Source organism: Vipera ursinii (assembly GCF_947247035.1).
Source record: "Vipera ursinii genome assembly, chromosome: 1".
Lineage (NCBI taxonomy): Eukaryota > Metazoa > Chordata > Lepidosauria > Squamata > Viperidae > Vipera > Vipera ursinii.
This window is the reverse complement of record NC_139512.1, coordinates 16,106,018-16,129,789: the sequence shown is the minus strand read 5'-3', so window position 1 is coordinate 16,129,789 and position 23,772 is coordinate 16,106,018. Positions and strand designations below refer to the sequence as shown.

At 53.4% G+C, this 23,772-nt stretch overlaps 1 protein-coding gene across 1 annotated transcript; it reads right to left on the bottom strand.

The window, feature by feature from the left end:
* Window positions 1-520: 520 nt before the first annotated feature.
* On the bottom strand, window positions 521-22,966 carry HNRNPM (heterogeneous nuclear ribonucleoprotein M; the record flags this gene model as incomplete). Its single annotated transcript, XM_083365230.1, has 15 exons — window positions 22,741-22,966; window positions 19,874-20,055; window positions 16,151-16,203; window positions 15,195-15,202; window positions 14,997-15,090; window positions 14,496-14,696; window positions 11,465-11,618; window positions 10,419-10,468; window positions 9,357-9,417; window positions 6,850-6,951; window positions 5,980-6,024; window positions 5,727-5,801; window positions 4,510-4,608; window positions 883-1,634; window positions 521-589 (listed from the first exon to the last, which is right to left on the bottom strand). The coding sequence occupies exons 1-15, from the start codon at window positions 22,872-22,874 to the stop codon at window positions 521-523; spliced, it is 2,079 nt and encodes a 692-aa protein (XP_083221356.1). The 5' UTR covers window positions 22,875-22,966.
* Window positions 22,967-23,772: the final 806 nt, after the last annotated feature.

Below are 23,772 nucleotides of genomic sequence, written 5' to 3'. Positions count from 1 at the left end.
CACCTATTCCACTCCTGGCTCAAATCAGGGAGCAGCCCTCACTCCACCTGGGGACCAAAGAGGTTTTGCAGCAGGGGCTTAAGCCCAAGGAAGAGCCTTGGTGGAGCAGTGGGCTAATGCCTCCTTAAGTAACACCAGCTGCCTGCAATTAGTGCAGGTTCGAGTCCCACCAGGCTCAAGGTTGACTCAGCCTTCCATCCTTCCCAGGTAGGTAAAATGAGGACCAGATTGTTGGGGCAATTAAGCTGACTTTGTAATAATGCCGCTTGGGGGGGTGTGAAAGCCCTAATAAGCAGGCATATGAAGGCTACTGCTAAGCTTGTAAGCCGCCCTGAGTCTTCGGAGAAGGGCGGGATATAAATAGGATTAAAATAAAATAAAAAATAAAATAAGCGGGGAGAGGGGAAAAACCCCCCCCCCCCGTTATTCCATCCTCTTCCTGCCTTCCTAACAAGGCCTGCAATTCCTCCCCGCTTGGTAGGTTACAAACTGCCCCCCTCCCCCCTCCCTCTGATCCAGGCTACGGGAGCAACTTACCGCATTCGTTGAACTTGTCCTTCAGCATCTTCCATGTGAAGTCAAAAGGAAGCTGGGCAAAACAAAGAGAAGAGGCAACACGACGTCATCCCGTATCTGTGGTCTGGCCAGGTAGGAAGCCGGCTTCAAACCCCACCGGATGCCCACCCCCCCCCCTTTGGTCGGTGGTCTGCTATTTCCAAAGTGGAGAGCATCTCCAGCTTGACCACGTAACGTGTTTTGGGGTTGGGGTGCAAGAAAACGGGGACAACCAAGAGGGAGAGAGAGGCGGGGCAGTTTTAATTGGATCCGCACACAAGACTCACAAACACACGAGAGACGCCGCAGCAGCCCGGCTCAACTCACGTTTCTCACAAAAATCTGGCAGGCCTTCCTGGCTACTCCGGCGGCAGCCGCGGCGACGGGTCCCCCGGTGCCCAGGGCGCCGGTGAAGTTTCCGGCAGCAAAGCTGCCGCGCTCCATGTCCATGCTTCTCTCGAAGGTGCTCCCCATGGGCAGCCCGATCCGGTCCAAGCCGGCGCCCATGCCCTGGCTCAGGGCCGGCCCCATGCGGTCCATGCTGCTGGCCGCCGCCCCCATGCGGTCCAGCCCCATGCGGTCCATGCTGGGGGCCGCCAAGCGGTCCAGCCCCATCCGGTCCATGGGGGCGGCTCCCAGGCGGTCTAGCCCGGCTGGCATCCTCTCCATCACGGGGCCCATCCCCGCCGGGACCATGCGGTCCAGGCCCAGCCCCATCCGGTCCACCCCGCTGCCCATTCGGTCCATGGCGCTGCTCACGCGGTCGATGGTGGAGCCCATGCGGTCCAGGCCGAAGCCCAGGCCGGCCCCCATCCGCTCCATCCCGGGGCCCATGCGGTCGAGGCTGGAGGCCAGGTGGTCTAGCCCCAGCGGGGCCATGCGGTCGATGCCCGACCCCATGCGGTCTACTCCGGAGCCCATGCGGTCCAGCACCAGCCCCATCCGGTCCATCTCGGAGCCCACGCGGTCAATCCCATGGCCGATCCCGGTGGGCAGCCGGTCGATGCTGGGGGCCATGCGGTCCAGTCCAGGGGCCATGCGGTCAATGGCCGGGATGGTGGCGCCACCGCCGCCGCCGCCTGGAGGAAGAGGAGGAAGAGGCAGTTCTCAGTCCCGGCAGGAAGAGGGACCCTCAGCTGGTACCCAGAAGCCCCCCTTCGTCTGCGGGGGGCTGACGTGGGCCTCCCGGCCTTGCCAGAAACCGAGCAGGCCGGCAAAGCTGTGGTCTCTACCATGGAGGGAGCGGGTCCCGAGCCACCATTTTACAAGCAATCCTCCACCGACCAAAAACGGTGGCTAAACGAGACGTTTCTTAAGCGAGCTTTGCCCCATTTTACAAACTTCCTCACAACAGTTAAGTCAAATCACCGCAGTTGTTTGGTTGGTTCCCCGGTTGCCAAGCGAATCTGGACTTTGCTGGTCAGGATGATGCAAAAAGGGTCTCACGTCACTCACACACACACACGACACCACAACTGTCATAAATACGAGTCGGTTGCCAAGCGTTTGAATTTTGATCATGTGACTGGATGTGGCAACGGGTCCTGTGAAAAGCGCCCACAAGTCACTTTTTTCAGTGGCAAATGTCTTTTGTACAGTATGTTTAGTGACCTGCCTGAAGTTGTGATACTGAAAAAAGTGCCACAACCATTTTTCATACTTATGACAGCTGGACCATCCCTGCAGTCACGTGATCAGAATTCCGACACCTAGCAACCAACTCACATTTAGGATGGTCGCAGTGTCCCTGGGTGGTGTGTGTGTGTCACGCAATCCCCTTTGGTGACCTTTGATGGCCAAGTCAAAATGGGGGAAGCTGGATTCACTTAACAACCGTGTTACTCACTTAAAAACCACAGGGATGCACTTTTAATCGCCAGAGCAAGAAAAGTCGTAAAATGCCGTGGGGGTGGGGCAAAACCCATGTAATAAACAACTCGCTTCGTGACAGAAAACTTTGGGTTCAATGTTTGGTTGTCAGGCGAGGACTCCTGTCAAGGTAATGATTTAGAAGCTAACCAGCTGATATAAGATGTATGATGCAATGATGGGAATGACTCAGCAGGGTCTGCGTCCCTTTAAGAGCCTCTGTGTAAAAGGGAAGGCTCAGCAGATGTTTGCTCTCTCTTCCGTTTCCTGCTGTAACTGTGGTGTGTTGTAGCCTGCTGTATTAACACGTGTATGTATATTGTTCCTGGTGTATGGTATTGTAGATAGTGCAAGATACACCACCATTTAATATAGACCACTGTTTACTGTGTTTACTCCAGGGTTACCTCAGCGCAATAAGACTTGTGCGTGCTCTGACAACTACCTGCGCTACCCCATCCCGGAAAGAGCAGCCACTGCCGCCTCGCCGAGTTTTTGGCTCCAGGCCTGAGCTGCTCTTCGATTCGAGGCCCTTCCTACGACTCCAAGCCAGGATCCCACCCTTCGGGACAACCCCAGAACACCTCTCCATCTTTCTTCCTCTTAGTGTCAATGAGCGCCCCACACCTCGCATGGGACATAGGTGGAGGGGCGGGGGGGGGGGAAGCAACACTCGCACAAAGCTGTGGGGTAAATGGATTTGGTTGGCCTGTCTAGACACGCCTGGCTCGATTGCCCGTGCCTTCTTCTCAGAGGCTTATCATGCCTTACAAGACAGAACTGGCTAGACCAGTGGTGGCGAACCTTTTAAGAGACCAAGTGCCCAAACTGCAACACAAAACCCACTTATTTATTGCTGGGTGCCAGGTGGGCGTGGCTGTGGTAGTCATGGAAGATTGGGTGGGTGTGGCCACCTCAATGTTGCTCGTGGGGAAGGGACACCTGTGGGGGGTGGGCAGGGCTGAGGCAGCTCCAGGAGGTCTCCGGCGGGTGGGGCGGTAGGCAGGAGATTCATCCTGTGGGGTGAGGTGAGGCGGGGGGGGGGGGGGGTGCCATTGCTATGGGGCAAGGCAAAGGCTGTGCCAGCTGCTGCCTGAAACCATCACACACCCCCAGAGGCCAGCGAGCGCATGGGGGCCAACGGTGTCCGTCAGTAGCCACAGCCTGCCGGCCCCTCGACAGGCACACTCTGGGACTCCGCAGCCCATCGCCAGCAGTTCAAAGAAGCCGCCTCCGAGATGGATGGCCGGCCGACAGCTGAGGAGGTGATGCGGTGGGTCCTGCCGGGGAAAAGGAGAGCATGCGAGGCCAGGAGGCACGGGACGGGATGGGGGGGAGGGAAACCAGCCGTGCCGGGATGCATTCAGCCACGTGGGACCTTGGCGAATTAGCAGGTGGCTGGTTGAAGAGGGACAGTTGCCACTTCCGGGGCATGGCGCCGGTGCCCACAGAGAGGGCTCTGAGTGCCGCCTCTGGCACCCGTGCCATAGGTTCGCCACCACTGGGCTACACTGAACCCAAGCAGTCCATAATGTGGCTTAACTCGGTGCCAGGGAGGTTCTCCATCCAAGCAAGATTCCTTGGGGAATGAGACTCAAAACCCAAGACTGGAGGCTCTGGGCAGAGATCCTTCAGTCCTTCCCTAATGCAGACCCAGCACAGGAGATGCTGCTTTGGAGAAGTATATCTTTAATGCTCCACTTTTAAGTGTTTTCTGCTTTTAATACTGTTTGCCATCTTATTGTCCTTCTTTCTTGCCCGGGGGGGGGGGCGAAAGAGAGGGAAGAAACATCCCAGCGGAACCGGTTTTGTGGTCTGGGAAATAGCCTGGCCAGACACACAACGTGGCAATCTTTTCCTCCCTCCCATCTCTCTATCCTTCCTTCCTTCCTTCCTTCCTTCCTTCCTTCCTTCCCATCTCTCTCCTTCCTTCCTTCCCCCCTCCCTCCCTCAGAAACCTGCCATTCCTCCCCACTTGGGAAGCTTCCAGAGGGCAGCCTAGCATTTGATGCTCAGATCAGACCCTCCCTGCACCCATAATGCACTCCCTACGTACATGCTGGGAGCGGAGTCCGGATGACATACCTATGCCTCTCTCCAGAGTGTCTCCAAAACTACGGGGCATCCCCATTTCGTTTCTCGGGAAGTCTCTTTCGAATCCCCCTCCGATGGCTCGGTCCATCTCTGGAAGACAGGGAAGAAATCTCAGCCCCCGGACTGGATGGCCAAAGGCCGAAAGCCAGCGTCCTCTCTGGGTTTCAGGCAGCGCCTGGCTGCAGCTGGGCCCCTTCAGCCGGTCTGTCCCTCAACTCCCCCCTATTCAGACGCGGGAATCTCCACCCACACATGCAATCCTTGAGCGGCACTTTTGTCCAGGGACACCCACCAAGAAGCTGGGTCATAAACCAAGGAGCATCCCGCCTGGGATTTTTGCTCACCGAAAAAAAAAGAGAGAGGCCCCTAGGAATCCTTGCAGCCAAAGAGCAGAGGGGCTGTCCTCGAGTTAGCAGCATAATGGATCTCACCCATGACGGTTGTTAATTTGTAACCAGTTTGTAAGCGACTTTTTTTTTGCAGCGGTTGTTAAGCGAACATGGCCGTTAAACAAACCCAACAGTTTGCGATGGGCTGTCTTCCCCCGCCCCCCCAAAAAACGGAAATACCAGGTTTTGGGGGGTCAATACCATTGTAAAAACAGAATCACGCAAATGCAGGATGCTGCAAACAGCACCCGCAGTGCAGTCACACGACTGTGGGGAATTTGGGGGTGTGTGTGTTTGACTGTCACGATTTTGAATCCAGGTTGCAAGTACTCCCCCGAGGTAGATGGTGGAAACTGTAAGTGACTGTATGTGTCTACACTAAGGGATAGCTGAAATGCAGCTGGGAGCTCCATGCTTGCTTAGGAGAAATCAGGAATTGCTTTTTTACAAGGAAAGCCGACAGCAGGATGAAAAGCATTCAGACAGCATCATCTAGTCCAGGGGTAGGCACCCGTGGCTCTTTTATGACTCGTGGACTTCAACTCCCAGAACTCCACGAGTCATAAAAGGGCCACGGTTGCCTACCCCTGGGCTAGTCCGCCAGGTCGATCCCAACAGCGGACAGACGGACGTGCCTCCAAGCCAAGGGCCTGCCAACGCAGGCGCCTCTTCCCGTTTGCCTTTAGCAGCTGCCCGCCAGAAATCTACACGGCCTCAGGACCAGCAACACGCACGGGGTCCCGCTGGGGTGTGTGTGTGTGTGCACGTGGGGGCAAGAGGAGAAACGGCAAGCGAGGCGTTAAGGCTGCAGGCTCTTACCACTCATCCGACTGAGGTTCATCCCGGAAGGAAAACGGCCCAGGCTCTCCATTCCACTGAACGGGCCCTCCATCCCTGAAACGGAAGCGTCGACGTTCAGCTCCCGGCTTTGGGGAGACCCGCAAGCGGCCACTCGCGGCGAAGTGGGGGAAGAATTGACACCCCCACACCCATTTCTTGCACTTATTAATAACCCAGCGGACCGGGTCGTCAAGAGCCTCCGCTGCCGACTTCCTCCATCGCAGGGACTTACCTCCCATTTTATTCATTCCAAAACCCAAGCCTTCGATCCCCATCCCTAAAAATAAAATAAAATAAAGTGTTTGTGCGAATGCACACACCAGAAGTCGGGGGTGGCCAATCCCTTTCGCCTTCCCCAGCAGGGAAGAGCAGAAGACAACTAAAGCAGCAACCTTCGGGTTACTGCGTGGTGGCGCAGTGGTTAGAATGCGGCACGGCAGGCTAATTCTGCCTACTGCCAGCAGTTCGTTCCTGACCAGCTCAAGGCCGACTCAGCCTTCTGTCCTTCCAAGGTCGGTAAAAGAGGACCCAGATGGTTGGGGGCAAACAGGCTGTAAACCGCTTAGAGGGGGCTGTAAGAGTGCTGTGAAGCTGTATATAAATCTAAGTGCTGTCTCTTCTTTCCTTCCTTCCTCTTGTAAGAGACCTGGTGGCACAGTGCTTAGTTAGAAGGCAGCGTTGCAAGCTGACTCTGCCCACAGCCAGGAAGTTCGATCCTGACCGGCTCAAGGTCGACTCAGACTTCCGTGGTCAGTAAAACGAGGAGCCAGTCGGTTGCGGGCAAAGAGGCTGACTCTGCAAACTGCTGAGAGGGGGCTGTGAAAGCGCTGTGAAGCGGTATACAAGTCTAAGGGCTATGGCTATTTCTGATTTCGGGCCCCTCTGTAGGGAGCAAACAGCCTCAGACTGGCTTCCTTCGTCGTAAAGCAGTCCCCCAAAGCTTCCCAAGCCCAGGGGGCACCTGGGAAACTCCCAAACCGGTCAGGAAGGCCAAAGAGCGGAGCAGAAGGGAAGAAAATCTGTTGTGCAATCCACAATTGAGGAAGGAGAGGGGGGGGAAATCAAGGACCCCAAAAGGTGAAGCAACAGGTGAAAGACTCACCTCCGGGGCCGAGGTTGCCCATGCCCAGGCCTTTGTTCAGATGATTGGCGTCGATCGGTATTCCTCCCGGCCCCAAGCCCATGCCGATGCCCCCAAGGCCATCTGCAAGAGTGATGGACAACGGAGAGTCAATGCCTCGTTTCTCATTTAGGGAACAAACAGCTACGTCACAGAATGGAACAGGGGAGGAAAAAGCCTGGTTGACTCTGATCTAGCCAGCCTGGGTGTTTTTAGTTCAGCCCGGAAAGAGAACGCAAGACTTCTGCCTTCACAACAGACACAAGGGAAGCCCGCCCAGCTTGCTCTGAAGTAACACACACACACACACACACACACACACACACACACACACACACACCCAAAGGCTTAAACGGAAACACTTTTGCCATCTGCAGGAACTCTTGATTAGCATCTCTAAGAAACGAAGCCTCTTTGGGGAAAAAAAAGAAAATATTTGCAGGGCAAAAGCAGACCAGGCTCCAATGGCTGAGAAGTTCAGCGTTTTGCCTGCTTAACTACAGGTGGCCTTTTCATGAAGTGGGGGGTGGAAGGGAAGGGAGGGAAGGCTAGATGGGATTTGAGGTTGATTTTCTAAAAGGTTCTGGGCTGAAATATTTCCTAACGTTTCAGCACAGCCGAGGATCTGATTCTGCGCATTTAGAGCCTTTTTTTAAACAAAGAAAGCGGGGCATTACATCGGGATTACATCGTGTTGTTTTCGTGTGAACTTTTAAATATTTGTTTGTACATTTTTATGGCTTTTAAACAGTCAAACACCATTTAAAGCCACTGAAGTTTCCACAATGGTAACCCCAAAAACAAACGCATTATGGAAACAAACGACAATAAAGGTAAGCGACAACTTAAAACAGGATCACTTGCAACACTTCATTTAGTGGCTGTTCAGTTACAACGGCACAAGGGGGAAAAAATTGACTTATTTTCACGCTTGTGACCTTTGTAGCATCCCGATGGTCATGAGATCGATATTCAGAGGCTTGGCAACTGGCTCATACTTAAACCACCTGATCCCCTTCTGCAACCTTTTGACAAGCAAAGTTAATGGGGAAGAATCCAGATTCGCTTAGCAACCGGATTACTAACTTAGCACCTGCAGCGACGCATTTCATAACTGAGGCAAGAAATGTCATAAAATGGGACAACGCTCAGCTAACAAATGCCTCGCTTTAACAACACAACATTTGGGCTCAATTGTGGCCATGAAGCCAAGGAGCGCTTGTTACTTCAAAAGCCAAAATGTTGAAGTCAAGCAAATCCAAAGCTTTTCAACCCCCTTTCTTTCTTTCTTTCTCTTTCTTTCTTTCTTTCTTTCGGCGCTGGGGTTACAGAAGGGCATCGCTTCCACCTACGTGACATTCGCCTAACAATTTTAATTTCCGCCGGAATCTTCGGGACGTAAGCGAACTGCAGGTAAACCCGCAGGTCAGTTTTGAGGATTATCTGCCAAACCGAGTCAGGGATCAGAGGTGTCCACAAGGGCCTCGGAAAAAGTCAAGATGGCAGTGAGAACCACATGACGCACATTAAAAGGAGAGAGAGGAAAGAAGAGAGAACGAGAGATGAGGGAATGAGAGAGAACGAGAGAAGAGAGAACAAGAATGAGAGAACAAATAAGAGAACAAGAAGAGAGAGAATGAGTGAGAGACAAAACAAGAAAACGCTCTGACCAGCAAGGTTGTGCACTTTTTAACCACCTTCCTGCGAAGTTAGCCCTGCTACATTTTAAAGGAATGTATGCCACAGGTATCCTCTTGTGAAGAGGCCAACGAAGACAACGAACGTCTTCCGTTCACTGCTGAACGACAGCACCAATCACCGAGCACAGCCCCTCTCCGCGGGGAACGGGCGGTTAAGAAATACAAAATGCAAATAACCAACGAACAAAGAGCCACCCCTCGATATTAAAAGTTACGTGGGGTCCTTGGGCGTTCTCTGAGGTGGGCTGTTTCTTTGCCCTGCTCGCGTTAGCTAAGCTCGGGGTAAGGCAACGTCTGCCAGGAAACCACCCAGCTCAGAGAAGACCAAAGGCCGCACAGTTCAACCCGGGCCTACAAATATCCTTGTCTATCGATCCAAAAAGCTTGTCTTGCGTATGTTCTCAGGCAGGCGCAGAGAAGAGCCTCGGAGCTGCTTTCTGCGAGCGTCCCCGGAGACGCTGCAGGCACGAGCCCAGCTCGGTCTGCTTCGTCAGGGGGTTCGTTTTCAACTTAACAAGACGCTTTTACTTGCAAAACAAATTCGTTCAACTGCTTTGCAAGCCACATCGGTACTCTCTATCGTCCGTGGGGAGGGGGGGCGGGTGCCACACAGAGCCAAGCCCTTCTCCGAAATTCCAGACTGGCTCCCTGCTTCAAAATGTCTCCTGGCTGGGCTCCTGAACTAAAGGGAGGAAACGAATCTAACGGATTATTTTATTTTTTTTGGTCTTCCGCCCGTTTCTCCAGCCCAATCAGGCGCCCTTCCCCTAGCGAGCTCGGAGGACTTACGAGGAAGCTGCTGGGGCCGCTCCGGAGGGAAGAAGTCCCCTTTTGGCAAAGCCCGTTCATCCTGAAACATTAAAGAGAAGCTTAATGGGGGGGGTAGGAGGGGGGAAGAGACAAGGAGGGGATGGGTGTGGGGAGCCCTGCCCTGATTATCCCAAAGGTGCTTTTCTTCAGGAGGCAACTGGACATTCTTACTTTCCCTTTGAAGACGTTTCACTTCTCATCCCGGAAGCTTCTTCAGCCTTGACCGGATGGCGGGGAAGGATTTATACTCCTTGCAGACAGCCGGTTTGCCTTCCTAGTTTAGAAGGTTGTTGTGGCCACTCGGACCCCGAGGACAAGATAAAACCTCCAAGTGGCCTCAAAGGCCCTCTGAAAGTAGGCAAATGACCAGCGGTCTGCAAGGAATATAAATCCTTCCCCACCATCCGGTCAGAGCTGCAGAAGCTTCTTGGAGAAGCAAAACATCTTCAAAGAAACAAGAAAGTCCAGTTGCCTCCTGGAAAAAAAAAAACACCTTCGGGACAACCGTGACCCGGGTGATGGAGAATCTGCATAGACCAGGGGTATCAAACTCAAATTTCATTGAGGGCCGCATCAGCATTGCGGTTGCCCTCAGGGGGGTGGGTGGGTGTGGCCTGGGTGGGCGTGGCCTACTGGGTGGGCGTGGCTAAAGTGTGTATGGCCTACTGGGTGGGCGTGGCCAGCTCTACATCGTTCGCATCAAGGGTGCCTATGGGGGCCTGGGCAGGAGTGGGACAGATCTGAGGGTCTCTGGCAGAAGGAGGGTCTCTGGGCCAGGGCCAAGGCAGTGGGGGCCATTCCCTCACTGTTTCCAGGATGGCTTCGCGGGCCGCATGAAACCACTTCACGGGCCGGATCTGGCCCCCGGGCCTTGTGTTTGACATGTCTGGCATAGACCAAGGGTAGGCAACCTCGGCTCTTTGATGACTCGTGGACTTCAACTCCCAGAATTCCTGAGCCAGCCAGTTGAAGTCCACAAGTCATCAAAGAGCCGAGGTTGCCTACCCCTGGCGCACACACACCCCGCCCACCCCCGCTTACCATCTTGACGTGCATCGGCCTGTCGAAGAGCAGCTGCCCGTTGAACATAGCTAGCCGTTGAGTCAAGGCTTTCTGGTCACACGTTGGTCCAAAAGAGACCGCAAAAGAAAACAGCGCAAACCCTTTTGTGTCCCTCTTTTACTCTGCTCAGGAACGCTTGTCAAAACTTCCCCCCCCCCAAGGGTGTTATGTTTTCATCAACTCGCTCCCTATCATTCTCAAGAGAGAGAGAGAGAGAGGCACTGGGGACGGAAAGAAAACATTTTTTTTATCACTGCAGCTGATCTCACGAGGCTTCACTTCAGCCTCACGCTCTCACCTGAGGGGGGGGGGGAAGAAAAACACCTCTTGCTTCTGCAAAAGCTGCAGCCTGTGTGCGTGTTTGTGGAGTGTGTGTGTGTCGAACTGCATTTGGCAATGGAGGGGGAAACAGGCACTGCTCGGAAGCTTCTGCCAGAGGGATCAGAGATCAGGCAGATACCCACTTGGCCACTGGATGGTTTGGAACAAGCCACCATCCAGCCTCGGAAGAGAGTCGAGACCAAAAGGGCGGTTGGAAAGGTCTTAACTCCCCAACGTGAGCAACTTCCAACGGCCGTCAAAAATCAGATTTTAAGCCGGCTGGGGTTTGAATGGACACCCACCCAGCCAGCCTGAAGAGGCGAGCAGCCGCCTCCGGCGCTGCACGCGAGGGGACGGAAGGGTCTGTTGCTTGTGGATGGTTGCACGGGTGTTCCCTTTACATCTCAGCCAATTTCAATATTTCCCTTATCGGTGGGCCTTGCCTTCCCCCCCCTCCCCATCTGCCCGCCTTCTGGCGAGAAGCCTGAACCGACCTCCACGCAAAAGGCAGTCGGGATGCGGGAGGTCTTTGCGCTGGCCACTCACCCGTGAACCCCTTCGCGGCACAGTGCGGGGCGACTGTTAGGGGTGGCGATTCCCAATCAGCGTCCAGAGGCAGGGTAAGCCTCCAACCCCTTCAAGCAGGCGACCCACCCAGCCCGTTCCACTCCCCAGATCCCAACTCCAGCCCAACGGAAGGATACAGATGGCCTGGACGGCCTCGATGGCTTGCTCGAAGGTGACGGTGCCGATGCCCCGACTCTTCCCGTCTTTGTCTTCCAGGATGTCTGCTCGGACGACCACCCCGGCCATGCCGAAGACCTCCTTCAGCTTCTTCCAGCCAACCTTGTAGTCCAGCTGAAGGAAGAAACGGGGGGGGGGGGGGGGGGAGGACCAGGGAGCAACGATTAGGTTGGATCTTTAAAACATGGTTGGATCTTTAAAACATGGCGGCCACCCCCAGGTCACCCCTCAGGAACAGATGCCCTGTCCACCGTTAACGGGGAGAGGTTAGCCGGATTGTCTGGGACGGGGGCTTTGTAATGCCAAGGGCGATTGCGCCCCTGCCAATCAGGTGTGACTTTTAAGGCAGGTGGACAGATTTGAGGAATTCTGGGAGTTAAAAGTCCATCCATCGTGAAGTTGCCACGGGCGGGAAAGCCAGACTTAACCGCGTGTTAAGTCTGGCACGATTCTGTCTGTTGCCTGTAAGCAACAGAACTTTGGCTGAATTGATTTACCTCCTTCTGGGGCTTAGCCCAGGGGCCGGCAACCTGGGCTCTTTTACGACTGGTGGACTTCAACTCCCAGAATTCCTCAGCCAGCATGGGGGAACCATGGCCCTTTTACGACTGGTGGACTTCAACTCCCAGAGTTCCTGAGCCAGTGTGGCTCAGCATGGGAACCTCTCCCTTTCCCCTCAGCACGGCTGGCTCAGGAATTCTGGGAGTTGAAGTCCACCAGTCGTAAAAGGGCCAAGGTTGCCCACCCCTGGCTTAGCCTGACCCAAGCCCTGGGCTGAACCCAGATTTGCCAAGGATCCCGGTTAAGAGATAATTTTAATTTTAATTTAATTTATTAATATTTCTATACCGCCCTTCTCCCGAGGGACTCAGGGCGGTGTACAGGGCAAGAATAAAACACAAAGTTACAAAAATTAAAAAGTAATTAAATACATGCCCATAAAAACAATAAATACATTAATAAAACCCCAATAAAATGATGATAAAAAACCCCACCAATCCCCCCTCAGGCCAGGCCGGCTTGTTCGAACAAGTATGTTTTCAGATCGCGGCGAAAGGAGCGAAGATCGGGCGCCGTCCGGAGCTCAACCGGTAACTGGTTCCATAGCTCCGGGGCGCCCACAGAGAAAGATCTCCCCCTGGGGGCCACCAATCTACATTCTCTGACCGGTGGCACCCTGAGGAGTCCCTCTCTGTGGGAACGCACAGGGCGGAGGGAAGTTGACGCCGGCAGCAGGTGTTCCCTAAGGTACTCCGGACCCCTGCCATGTAGGGCTTTAAATACCATAACTAGTACCTTGAATCTCACCCGGAAGACAACTGGCAACCAATGCAGCTCACGGAGCAGAGGTGTGACATGGGAGTATCGGGAAACTCCCAACACAACTCTCGCGGCTGCATTCTGTGCCAGTTGGAGCTTCCGGGTGGTCCTCAAGGGCAGCCCCATGTAGAGAGCGTTGCAGTAGTCTAGTCGAGAGGTCACGAGATAAGAGCAGTTCTCCAATCCTCCCAGACAACAAGAGCACTTAAGGCTTATATATCGCTTTACAGTGCTTTCACAGCCCTCACTAAGCGGTTTACAGAGTCAGCTTATTGCCCCCCACCCCCAACAATCTGGGTCCTCATTTTATGGACCTCGGAAGGCTGAGTCAACCTTAAGCCGGGCGTGACCGAAATTCCTAGCTGTGGGCAGTGTGCTGCCACCACGTGGCTGTGTGGAGAAATCACAATGTGGGCAGTCAGACCCTCCTACCCTATGATGTATTTACTTTTCCCTCCCCTTTCTGGGATGGACTTCCTCCTCCTTTGTCCCTAGAGTCCATTCTCTTTTAGCCTGAAGACATGGGGTAACTTGCAGACTCAATATGCAGTTCCTGGGAATACTACCATTTTCTAACTATTCTGGATCGAGGCTGTTGTACTTTAATTAATCTCTTGTTAAGACTTCTATGGTCTGTATAAACAGATATCGTTAACATTAACAGATCTCTCCAGATAGTTTTGAACTCGTAGACACCTCTTTTATCATATAGAAATACCTTTATTGCATGTAGAGTTGAATACAGTAGGTGGATGTATTCAGATGACCTTTGTACAGCATTTCCAAGATATTTCCAAGGTATCTCTAAGGTTAGAAAATGGTAGTATTCCCAGGAACTGCATATTGAGTCTGCAAGTTACCCCATGTCTTCAGGCTAAAAGAGAATGGACTCTCTAGGGACAAAGGAGGAGAAAGTCCATCCCAGAAAGGGGAGGGGAAAGGAAATACTTCATAGGGTAGGAGGGTCTGACTGCCCACACTGTGATTTCTCCACACAGCCACGTGGTGGCAGCACAGGCAGAGTCAGCCTGCAGTGCTGCATTCTAACCACGGCGCCACCACGGCTCTTACAAGAGAAAGAAAGGAAGGGAGGGAGAGAAAGGAGAAAGAAAAAAAGGAAGGAGGGAGGGAAGGTGGGAGGAAGGAAGGAAAGAAGAGGGAGAGAAAAAGAGAAGGGAAATAAAAAGATGGAGGGAGCAGAAGAGAAAGAAATAGAGAAAAAGGAAGGAGAGAATAGGGGGAAGGAAAGAAAAGAAAGGTAGAAAGAAAAGGACACGAAGAAGGGAGGAAAAGGGAGAGAATAGCAACAGCCCTCTCTAAGCGGTTGACAAGAGTCAGCTTATTGGCCTCCCCCAAATTTTGGGTCCTCATTTTATGGACCTCAGAAGGCTGAGTCGAACTTGAGCCGGTCGGGATCGAACTTCCTGGCTGTGGGCAGAGTCAGCCTGCAATGCTGCATTCTAACCACGGCACCCCCAGGGTTCTCAACAGCTTGTACATCTTACAACCATTAAGTGAACCACGCCATAAGTTTAGGACAATATATATTATCTTGCTACTCGACACGCAAGAGCCAGGAAGGATGGTTTGCACCTTCTGCCAGAACACGACCGTCCTTTCAGCCCCGAGGACCAGATTCTGAAAGGCAAAGCGCCCAGCGGGACAACTTACATTGGCCACGAAAACGGTGCTGCCCAGCCGGCCGGCTTGCAAGGCATGGATGATCTCGTTAGGGATGTTGGGGTTATTGAGAATGCTGGGCGGGATGTTAATCATGCCAGGCCCACCGGGGCCGGGGCTGATGCCCATCCCACTGCCAGAGGCCGCCATGGCCTTCTGGACGGCTCTTCGGACGTGCTCGCCGTCGGGGTCCTAGAACAGGGAGAGAGACACTTTCAGCCGCCCGCAGGGCAGGGAGCAGCTCTCAGCACGGCATTTGCGCAGCGCTGGGAAAATGGAGGCAACCTGGGAAGAAAGGAGGATCGGGGGAAAAAGACTGGATTGTGCGGCCCCTGGACAGATTTACCCGGAAGAGTTTAATGTTAAATACGTGAATCCAGACAACACGTTGTTTGCTAAGCACTGAAGATTGCAATTGTTAAAAATCAATACAATATTTTGAGAGAGAGAGAGAGAGGAGAGAGAGAGGAATGGATGGACGGATGGTCTTACCTCCTTCACCTTCAGGGGTCTCCCACTGAGGCTGTGCTTGTTCAGCACCTCCACAGCTTTTTTCATGCTCTCTTCCATCTTGAACTCCACCACCCTGTGGGCAAAACGTAAGGAGAGGGAGGGGTGAATCTCCCAGGCTGGCTGGCCCGGTTCCAGCCCTGCTCAGGGAAGGAGGGGTGGGGGGGCACTGCTACTTACGCGCAGCCCTGACGAAGCCGCCGTGGAGAATCGGGACAGGCGAAGGCAACAAACAAACGGGGGCGGGGGGGAAAGGGAACAGAAAAAAACCAGAGTCAGTCCAGGGTCCAACGCAGAGGGCCCTTCAGATATTCCTCTTCCACTCGATCTTAAGAGGTTAAGAGACTTAAGAGGGGTCGTGGCTCTTTAGGGTCGTGGCTGCCCTTCCAAGCAACAGTAGAACTGCTGCTCGCTGGAGCGCCAGAAGCTAAGCCTACATGGCCAAAGGGGGGGTGGGGTGGGGAATGCAGAAGCCACGATGGGCAAGACAGGCACCAGTTTCTCTCTCTCTCTCTCTCTCTCTCTCTCTCTCTCTCTCTCTCTCTCTCTCTCTCTCTCTTGGAACCTCTCGACTCTGCGAGCTCTCCCGTGCCTCTAGGCCGGCCAACGCCCGACCCGCTCGCCTCCACAAAGTGGCCTTGGGGGAAGGTCCGGCAGGAGCCTCCCTCTCTGCGCCGACAAGGCCCCCCCACAGACAGCTAGACGTTCGTTCGGAACATTTAAGACACGGACGGCCAGAGAGCTCTGACATTTATACAACCTTGCTTCCTTCCACACCCGAGCTCACGGAGGCCGGCCACAAGAACCACACGAAAACAGTTAAGCTAGAAAGGTAGGGGCATTCGGGAGGATGCCGGTTAAGGATCCAGGCTTAACGTCAGACAGCCAAACACCAAGGAGCGCAGCGGCGGCGGCGGCAAAGGCGCCGCCAGGTGTAGCAGACCCCTTTCCACCTCCCACCCGCCACCCCCGCCCCATCGCCCACCCAAGCAGCTCTGGGCCACTGCCAACGAGAGAACCACGCTACCACATCCACGCCGCTCCTTGCCGCCCAGTCGCGTGGGGCTCCACACCACCATCACACACATTTGTCAAGTAGTTAAAAATCCACAGAAGAAATGCTCTGGCAGACTTACCCTTGACTTTCCTTCAGCGTCCATTAAGAGCTCCACGTATGTTACCTCACCAACTACAAATGAGATTCCAGACGGTACATAGACCAAGGGAAAAAGCCAAGAAAACAAGGGGGATTTAGAACAGTCGTCAGCAACCTCATTCTCTGCCTTGTTAGGAAGCCAAGGAAGGAAACGCCTCCGCTGGCTAAGCTGCCGCCACTCGGCGTTACCGGCGTGCAGCATATTGGCGGCACCAGAGCCGTTGACCTTTCCCTTCCCGACGTGCCAATCGTTGCCACACAGTGGGAAGCCACATTTTGTGTGTGTGTGGGGGGGGGGGTGTTTAGGTATCTTGAGCACAACTGTGTCCCATACTGTAAGAGAGCGCTCGCTTAAATGTGGAACATGTTAAGACTTTGTGTTACGCCTTATTCTTTCTCATCTACAGGGCTTCAAAATGCCACACGGACCTGACAGCAGCTTGTTTAGTGACCGTTCAGAGTTACAAGGGCACCAGGGGTGGGTGGAGTGATGTCTGGCCGTTTTTCACACTTACGACCGTCACAGATTAAAATTCGCATGCTTGGCCACGGACTCGTGTTTAGGACGGGCCGCCAGGGGTCACGCGATCCCATTTCGCGAAGGCTCCCATTAAGCCAAGGCAGTGGGGGGGGGGGGAAGCCAGATTCGCTTAACGGCCCCGTTACAGAGCAGAAGCAGCTTCTGGGATGAGAAGCGGAACGTCTTCAAAGGAAAAAAAACCAAGTCCAGGTGCCTCTTGGTTTTGGGTTGGTTTTTTTTTTGTTTTGTTTTTAAAAAGCTTTGGGAGCCGTCACCCGTCACTAACTTAACAGGCGCAGCGATTCACAGAATAATTTTGGCAAGAAAGTTCGTAAAAGGGGGCAACACGTACTTCGGCGCCTCGCTTAGCGACAGAAAGGTTGGCCTCAATTGTGGCCATAAGCCGAGGACTGCCTGTATTTGCAAATAAGATTTACAGGTAGCTCTTGTGTAATGTCAAGTCACTGGCACCGCACACTCCTACAGCAACACGCTGTGCAGCCCAGCCTCATCTGGCCGTGCCAATCATGGCAGAAGTTCCACCGGTTAGGCAAATCTCACCCAGTCATGCGGCCCTTTGCGACCAGCTGCCGGGTTCCCCCTGGACGCTGCTTTTCAGCAGCCAGTGGTGCAAGTGGCAAGCAATCGGACGGTGGGGTCACGCAACCGTCGCAAGCTGGTTGCAAAGGCCCACATTGCCGGACTGTGGGAATGCTGCTGCCACGGCTGAAACTACTAGGCCAGCTCCGTAACTTTTGAACAGGAGGGGAAAGAGAAAAAGAGAGCGCGCTGCAGCGTTAAGCCACCGCATCAGAGACAGTGGGGCAAAGAAATGAACTTCTGTCTGGAATTCTGCTCCGGCTATTGCTCCAAGCTCTTTCTTTTCCATTTCCATCTCAGCAAATATTTCTCCTTCGCCTTCCGACACGTTCGAGTTGGAACTATAAATGAGTTTAAAGCGGGAAAAGTGAGATGTAAGAATACAATACACCCATCCAGAAGGTTGATTTTTTTGGGGGGGGGTGTCTGTGTGACTACACAGATGGGCGACATAATCGTTTGCTGAAGCACCCATCCAACCTGGAGCGTAATAACTGCCCCCTAACCTAAGCAAAGCTGAATTTCCCCTTTTGTAAGAAAGAATCCGAACTGTGTGGGCTGCTCAGACAGATCTTCTGCTATCTGGTAAAAGAAGTGTTTTTGTTTTTGCGAGAACGATCGGCACCAATACGCCTCCAGGGATTCCAGCAATGAATATCACCTGAATTGGCGGGCTGGGAAAACGTCAAGGGCCACTGGTGCAACGTTCGAATGGCGAAGATGCTGCACGCCTGTAACTCTGAAGCTTCACCAACAAATGATCAGACTAAAATGACCTCGCCGAGGGGAGAGGCCACGGTTAAACATTTCAAGGCAGGCATCCACGCACGGACCCCGTGAGGGATCTGAACAGACCACAACACTGAAGTCTCCTCAGCCATATACTTACAGGCACCTCTGCAATAGGACTATTACTGCGGGCTTTAAACCTCCCACAATTCTTGAGTGGTGGAAGAGCAGCAGGCGGGCAACCGTCAGCATGGATCTGCTGCTCCATACCTGAATCCAGGGGCCCTGTGGTGCTTTGTAGACAAAACCCCATCATTCTACCCACGTTTAGAACCACAATGGGGGAGGGGTGGGGTCTTGGCACTGCCCTCAAATGACATTTAAGAGCTCAGAGGGCTTCCGAAGAAGGCTGGAAAAGCAGCTGGTGGGGAGATGCCGGTTGCGCCAACCTCAGCTGTAGTCACTAACTCCGAGAACCTCAGAAGCGCTAAGCTCTCTTCGGCAGAGAGAATGAAGCCCTTTCCCCATTTTCCTCCTGGGAGTATCCTCTGGAGAGGAGAATAGAGGAAACGACCTCTCCCGTTGGAAGGTGGCATCCAACGGGGTGGATTGTGAACCGGAGGGGGGGGGGGAGGAGAGAAAAAGGCCAGAAAACGCCTGGGCTCCACGTGGTGACACCTCCATGCGCAAAGGCACTCCCCTCGTTGCCAATCTTTCACACGCAGCGTGGGTCAAGAACTGACACGCCCCAAAGCAACCGTGTTCTGCCATTCGTCTTTCATGTGAACAAAGCCACAGCTAGGAGGAGAACGGGTGAGTGAGGTTTCTGGTGCTCTCAACATTTCCCTCCCCCCCCCCCAGGGTTTATGCACTTAACTAGGAATGGCTCGCCCACCCCTAAGGGGGGGCCCTGCGTGCCATTTGCTCACAATTCCCGTCAGCCCTCTCTCCTCCACCACGTTTCAGCCACAGGTACACCTTGGCCCCTAAGCGCAATCCAAAGGCCTTGCTGTCCGGTTTTAGGTGTTTTAAGAGAGGCTCGCAGAGATCGCCAACAGGCCTCATTGCCCACGAAATGACCGCTCCAAAAATTAATCAGGTCAGCATCCTCGCGCCCATTCCGAATTAAGTGTTGCCTTCCCCGTAGATTGCCGGGAGGTGAAATTGCCTCGTTGCAACACTACTACGGGCTTACCAACCCCATCCGTTTTTCTAACGCCGGCCCGCCTGCCTTGGATTTCTGAAGCAGGCTAGAGCAGAGGGCTTTTGACCCGACAAAACTAAGCCGCCGCAGGCGTTCTCTTTGCAAATTTGCGAGGCCCGGCTGCACGAGCCCATCTCCCCCCCCACCCACCCCCTTGAGCTTCCCTCTTAAAACAAATCTTAAGATATTCAACCACCGAGCGAGATTTCGTCAACGAGGAAGACTGCTACTCTCTCCCTTCATGGAAACTGGATCCTTGATCCAGGAAGGCTTTGAGAAGGCTTCCGGTTTGAGAGGGGGGGGGGAAGAGTGTATTTTCTTTAAAAAAAAAAGCAAAAACAAAAAAAAACAGAAGCCCACAATCCAAATCTCTTTGACGCTCCGCACTCAGCTCTCCCAAAAGCCTGAAGGCGCTTTTGTGCCCAACGCCTGCAGATCAAAAGATGTGTCCTGCCAGGGCACAGCAGCGCTAGCATGCAACGCCCAGAAGCGCCTGCCCTCCTGAAAAACCTTCGGTGCTCAACATGGCTACGGCTACCCAAACCGCTTCCGGCCCGTTCACGTCTGTGCTGGATAAAACAAAGAGGTCACGAGGAAAAGAGGCCGCGGTCCGGGCAGTCGTCCGTCCCGCACCCCCCCAAGCCCTGTACCTTTCTCCTTGACCAGGTCCTTCAGGTACTGCCACTTGACGTCAAAGGGGATGTTGGTGATGAAGGCTCGGTATCTCTTCGAAGACGGGCTGGGGTAGGGCTCAAAGCGGCTCCCCCCTCCTCCTCCCCGTTTCGCGCTTTTTTCTTTCCTTTTCTCATTCTGGCTGGGCCAGTCGCCTTCACTGCAAGCGGGAAAAGGAAGAGGACCGAGTCAGACCAACCCATCCCCCCAAAAAAACCAGGTCAACGTTCGCTCGAGAAGCCTAGAAGGCTAGCCAGGAAAAGCCACAGGCCACGCTTCTCCAACCAAGCACGTAGCGCTAAACCTAGGCTTTTAAAACAAGATGCGGCCAACCTGGCTCGCCAACATCGCAGCAATTGTGCACCACGTGTGTAAACCGGCAAGTCACAATACAGTACCTTCATTAACTCAGCAGGGGCGTCTCCGACTGTTCTTAGTTTTTAAGCTCCTTCGTGCTTTACGTGGACTTTGCAGGTGCCCAATGTACAGCTCGGGTGCAAGATAATCTCCAACTTAAGAAACAGCTGCCTACTCCGTGCTCTGATGTTCATGTGCAAAGTTCAATTCAACCTATTATTGGTGCTCTCGGAGTTTGGTGATTTGTTGCAGTCGTTTCATCGCCAAAGGATGCAACTTTATCAGTGCTAGGCTAGCTAGCATCCCAGCACTGATGGTGTTACCTAGTTGGATCCCGAAACGTCTGCTAGAAAATCACCAAGCTCAGAGAGCACCAACCACCTCACGGCTTAACTCTGAGCTCAAAATATTCGCTTCTATTTAGTTCTTATTTGTTTCTTTAGTATGTATGCTGCCCTTCTCACTGTCAAACGACTCTGGGCAGCTTACCGTATAAAAGCGTAATATAAAAGTCAGACTGAAACCATTCAACATTAAGAAATAAAGCATTAAAATCAATCAGGAACTAGATTTAAAAAGGGGACCAATGGGTAACTTACATTGCCTATCCTTCCACAACGGCAGGGAAGTGAACACCACCCACTCCTATCCTCTTGAAAAAGGAGGCAGACTCTACGGAAGCTACAGCTTTCTTTATACTTTTTAATAATTCTGTTGAGTTTTGTGATTGATTCTGTGGCTTAGAAACACAGAAAGCTGCTATTCTATTCTATTCCATTCCGCACTTACTCTATCCTATGCTATCCCTATCCTAATTCTATTCCTATTCTTATCCCTATCCCTATCCCGTCCCATCCTATTTCTATTCTAATTCTAATTCTATTCTATTTCCCCCCAAAAGGCAGCTCGACTTCTTTGAAAAACTCCAGTTGCCTTTTGGAAAAAGAAACCTTTGGGGTTTTTTGTTTTTAAATATTTTTTATATCTTCTTTTTAAAAAAATTTGTTGGACGATGGACATGTGTTTATCCTAAGCCTGTTTAAATTCAATTATTGAAGACTGACCCACTATCTCTGCTGGAAGTTGGTTCCAAGCTTCCATGCTATTCTTTCTAACATCGCTTTTCAACTTCCCTCCTGTCAAGTTTGAGGTTAGGCCCTCCGTGTCCCTTGATTTTTTCCTGAATGTTGGAAATACTGCCTTGTTCACACCCTTCATCTTTTGGAAGGCTTCCTGCTTCCTCCGGAAGGGACAGAGAAGCACCCCGCCGCTGGGCGAATAAATGGAAAGGCGGCCGAAAGGTTAAAACACACAGGGAAGTCCCGCAGTGGAGCCCATAATTTCTATTCCTAAGCGAGACGTTTGTTAAGTGAGCTTTGCCCCATTTTGCGACCGTTCTTGCCCCCATTAAGAGAATCATTGTTGTGAAGTTGGGAACCCGGTCGTTAAGCGAATCCGGCTTCCCCCACTGACTTGGCTTGCCAGAATGGCGCAGAAGAGGATCACGGGACCGCCACTGTGCCCCCCCCGTGACGCTGCGACCGTCAGAAATACGAGTCAGTGGCCAAGCGTCTGAATTTTGATCACATGACCGCAGGGCAAGCCATGACGGTCGTTAAGTGTGAAAAACAGCCAGAAACCCCCCCCTTTTTATTTTATTTATTTTTATTTATTTTTATTCCATTTATATCCCTCCCTTCTCCGAAGACTCAGGGCGGCTTACAAGCTTAGCAGTAGCCTTCATTCTATGTATATGCCTGCTTATTAGGGCTTTCACACACACCCCAAGCGGCATTATTACAAAGTCAGCTTAATTGCCCTCAACAATCTGGGTCCTCATTTTACCTACCTCGGAAGGATGGAAGGCTGAGTCAACCTTGAGCCTGGTGGGACTCGAACCTGCACTAATTGCAGGCAGCTGGGGTTACTTAAGGAGGCTCCACCAAGGCTCTTTTTTCCCCCAGGAATGGAATGCGAATCCGGCTCCCCCATTGACGTTGCGTGGCAGGAGGCCGTACAAGGGGATCACGTGACCATCGCCATAAGCCTGAGTCAGTGGGCCAGCGGCTGGATTCGGATCACGTGGTCATGCGGGGGAGGGAAATGGCGCAACCGTCTCCAGGGCCGTTGTAGCTTCGAACAGTCACTAAACGAAGTGCTCTAAGTCGAGGACTACCTGTAGGGCCTGGTCGGAGGCGTCTCATTCGAAACGCCGGCCTTTTCCTTCCCGCAAGACAGGCCACTGCGGGGCGTTGCCATCCCCTCCCGAGGGCAAAAAAAAAAAGAGGTGGGGGGGTCCATCCCGACGGGACTACATCTCCCATCGTCCCCTGCACAAGAGGCGGCAGAAGCCACCGGCCGAGAAAGGCGCCTCGGGCCTCCCGCCACGCCCGCGCATGCGCGCTGAGTCCACGGCCGAGGCCAGCCTGCTCCCCACCCCCACCCCTCAGCACAGCGATGCCAGCCCGCCGCGGCCTTGCGCGCGCACCTTTTGGGCGCTCCGTCGGCGATGCCGTTGCCCGCCGCGTTTGCCGGCCCTCCGGGAACGACTCCGGTCTCCGCCATTTTGGGGCCGCCCTCCAAACCCGCCGCGGAGACGGAGCCCGAGACGACCGCCGCCATTTCCTTCTCCTCCTCAAACGAGCTCCCGCGGCAACTACTACTGCGCCTGCGTCGGCGACGCCCAGCCCACCCGTTTTTTTTATAGCCTCATAGGCGACCAATGAGAGGGAAGCGGGGGATGGGGGGAAAACGACGGCGAGCAGCCACCCGCCCTTTCTCCACCCCCTCCTGCATGACGTCAGCGTTGCCGTGGTTGCCGAATAGTGGGAACAACGGGACGGGGCGGGGCTGGGGCGGCTCCAACCGTGGCCACTATTACATGTGGACTTCAACTCCCAGAATTCCCCAGCCAGCATGGTCGCCGCAGTAGGAAAAAAGATCACTGGGAGGTTTTTTAAGAGGCTAGACCAGGGGTAGGCAACCTTGGCTCTTTCATGACTTGTGGACTTCAACTCCCAGAATCCCTCAGCTAGGCATGCTGGCTGAGGAATTCTGGGAGTTGAGGTCCACAAGTCATAAAAGGGCCAAGTTTGAAGGCCCCTGGGCTAGACAGTCACTTATCTGAGACGGTATAGACCAGGGGTAGGCAACCTCGGCTCTTTTATGACTCATGGACTATGCTGACTCAGGAATTCTGGGAGTTGAAGTCCATGAGTCATAAAAGAGCCGAGGTTGCCTACCCCTGGTATAGGTTCTCCCGCTTGAGCAGAGGGGTGGACTAGAAGACCTCAAAGGTCCCTTCCAGCTCTGTTCTATTCTGTTCCATTCCATTCCAAATTCTGCTCTAATTCTCTTCTCTTCTATGGTGGTGGCACATTGGTTAGAATGTAGCATTCCAGGCAAACTCTGCCCACTGCCAGCAGTTCGATCCTCACCAGCTCAAGGCTGACTCAACCTTCCAGGTCTTTAAAAGGAGGACCCAGATGGTTGGGGGCAAATAGGCTGTGTAAACCGCTGA